Consider the following 2,961-nt stretch of genomic DNA (forward strand, 5'->3'; position numbering starts at 1 on the left):
ATTTGCCTTCGCGGGTATTACCATAAACATTGTTGGTCTGGTAACTGAACCCACAGTTAAGTCAACTTGGATCACTCCAAGTGTGTGTCCTATATTTCCCTCATAATTCGATAGAACCATGTTATGAGGCTTGACGTCTGTGTCAAACATCCCCAATTTCCTCAACATGAATTGAGGCATGAGATTGACTGCTGCCCCACCATCCACCAAAACTTTGTTTACTCCAACTTGCTCAACTTTGGCCTTGATGTATAGAGGCTTCAGGTGATTCTTCATTCCTTGGTGTGGCTTTTCAAAGTGTTCATTTTGATCTTCGATTGCACCATGGTTAAGGACAGAGTAGCACACTAGTTTGTGCTTCGCCATATCTGCTTCATCAATGTCTTCGCCGTTCTCTACTTCTGTCTCTTGATTGTATTCGTGTTGTAGGACAAACACCATATTACAACTCACGTTGAGGGACTAAACTCCATCAGATTCGAAATCATCAGTCAACATTTCTTCCTCATTCGCTGGATTCTCCGGACGCCTTTGATTGTCATCTTTGTTGTCTTTGTTTCATTAGTGAACAACTTTCTTCCCACAGGTGGCTTGTTTGAATTTGTAACACTTACAGGTCCAGGTTTGGTGTTTCTAGACTCCCTTGCTTTCTTCGAAGCCATATCCCTTTCAGCCTTTCTGATTCTCAAATTTTGCCTCCACTGAGACCTTGACATGGGGTTTTTTCCTTTATAGTTCTGAAGTCTGTATTCCTCCCTTCCCGAGGCTTGGAATTGCTTCCTGTAGGCCCACGAAGTTCTTCCTCCTTCGTCATAGCTTCTCCATTTTCCTTTTTCAGATCTTGATTGAGTCCACCTGTCAGTAGGGACTTTGGCTTGGAGTTTAAATGTCACTCTCCTAGCTTTTGGATGGGGATTGTCTTGTCTTCGAGGAACTCCTCGTCTATCGAACACGTACGTGTTTGGGTTACTCCTTTTTCCATCCCAACCTTGTGCAATTGGAATCCTTTTGAATGCCTCAGCTAACTCTCTGTTGCATAATGCCCCACATCTATGGCACATCAAGCGCTAAGTTCCATATTTTTGGCATCGCACAAGAAAGCTAAGAATACTTTCTCCTGGCTTTGGGTACACTTTCAACAATGGGCTTTCCCTTCGCCAACTTCTTTCAGCCTTGGTGCGCTGGGTTGCCTCATAAACCTCTGCCACCCTTCGATTCATTATAATACTGCATCTTGGGCACATCAGCATATCAGCATTCCTCTTGTGGAACCTCCAGAGGTATTCACGTAAGCTTTCGTTGGCTTTTGGATATCCCAACTGCATTCCTTCATGTTCCATCTTCAGACATCTCTCCAACTCTTCCATTTCAGGGGAAAGTTGGTTCAGATCTACCATGTTAACATCTAGGCTGGCGCCTTCAGGAATGGAGATTCTTTCGAACTTCTTCCTCAGGCCTTTAGTAGCCTCAGCTATTTGGTTTCCAAAGCATTCATCTGCTTTAGATTCCACAACAACAACATGCTTGCCCTCGACAGAAACATCAAAGGGAACATCTTTGATTAGGCCCTCAGTAGCCTGCTTTCCACCTATCACAGAATCCTTAACCTCTACCTCTTCTGAGGCTTTGACTTCTATCATGTCAACCATGTTGATATCGACCGGCTTTACATAGTTGGTGTCCGTAATGTTCAAAGGATTTGAGTCAACTTTCATCCGGTTCTTCGTTTTGTCAGCAAATGTCAGTCGACCTTCTTTGATAGCATTTTGAATGAGATCCCTGAAAAGAAAAATTGTGATGTTTTATGGCCCAGAAAGTTATGGTATTTATAATAGCCCATTTTCTTTTGTTGTTCAAAAGGGGGAACTTTTGTATTGGGGGCACTATCATCTGGCCCTCTTTTACAAGTAAATCAAATATTTCATCACACTTAGTAATATCAAAAGTATACGTTTTCTTGGGAAACTTATCATTCTTTTCTATTTCGACGGGGTTTCTCTCGTTCTAAGGTGTAAGCATTTTACACGAATAAGGGGAAGCCTCGTTCGATTCAGCCAAATCTACTTCGAAATCCTCAAAATCATATTGGTTATCGAAGATCTCGGGCTCTTCTTCGTCTGCTTCGACGTAGGCCACTCGTTCCTTCTTATAATTTTTATTTGCTCTGGCCTTCTCGTCTTTTAGTCGTTCAACTTCTCTAACTCTATCGTCCAATTGAGCCATATATCGAAGGTATTGGATATCCAACTTCTTTCGAATAGAGTAATCGAGTCCACCGGCGGCCATTTCGACTAGTTCATGTTCAGGAACTACTGTGAAACATCTAGATTTCAAAAAAAGGAACCTATTCAAATAATCATCTATAGGTTCAGTGAATTTTCTTTTGATGTTGGCCAATTCTTTAAGACTAATTTTGGTTTGTCCCATGTAGAACTGCTCATGAAATAATCTTTCTAAACGAGACCAAGTATCTATGGAATTTGGTGGAAGTGTGGTAAACCACGTGAATGCATATTTCGTTAAAGAACTAGGAAAATATTTCATTCTTAAGTTCTCATTGTTCACTAAATCCCCAGTCTTGGTTAGGTACCTTGATACATGTTCAACAGTAGATTCACTGGTATCTCCTGCGAATTTAGTAAATTTGGGGACTTTAACTCCCCTAGTTAATTCTGTTTGTATAACGTAATCAGACAAAGGAGAAGTGTAGTTTGGCCTTCGAAGTCCAGTATTGAAACCATTCTGGGCCATGATCCTTTCGATCATATTTGTTAAATTATTTTCGACTATGTTATCTCTCCTAACCCTATGAATCACTTCTTCAGCGTTTTGGTCTCTATTGACCATCATCACCCTCCTAGGTTGTTCTTCAAGAATTTCCTGTCAAACTACTGGGTTATCTGCTCTTGCCCCCATGGTTCCTTCTTCAGGGGGTGGTCTTGGTGGTCGAATTTGATTTAT

The 2,961-nt window shown here is 41.4% G+C and overlaps 1 protein-coding gene across 1 annotated transcript; it reads right to left on the reverse strand.

Moving 5' to 3' along the window:
- Positions 1-2,004: 2,004 nt before the first annotated feature.
- On the reverse strand, positions 2,005-2,751 carry LOC131630697 (uncharacterized). Its single transcript, XM_058901448.1, has one exon. The coding sequence runs from the start codon at positions 2,749-2,751 to the stop codon at positions 2,005-2,007; it is 747 nt and encodes a 248-aa protein (XP_058757431.1).
- Positions 2,752-2,961: the final 210 nt, after the last annotated feature.

This window comes from Vicia villosa, unplaced genomic scaffold (genome assembly GCF_029867415.1).
Source record: "Vicia villosa cultivar HV-30 ecotype Madison, WI unplaced genomic scaffold, Vvil1.0 ctg.000716F_1_1, whole genome shotgun sequence".
Lineage (NCBI taxonomy): Eukaryota > Viridiplantae > Streptophyta > Magnoliopsida > Fabales > Fabaceae > Vicia > Vicia villosa.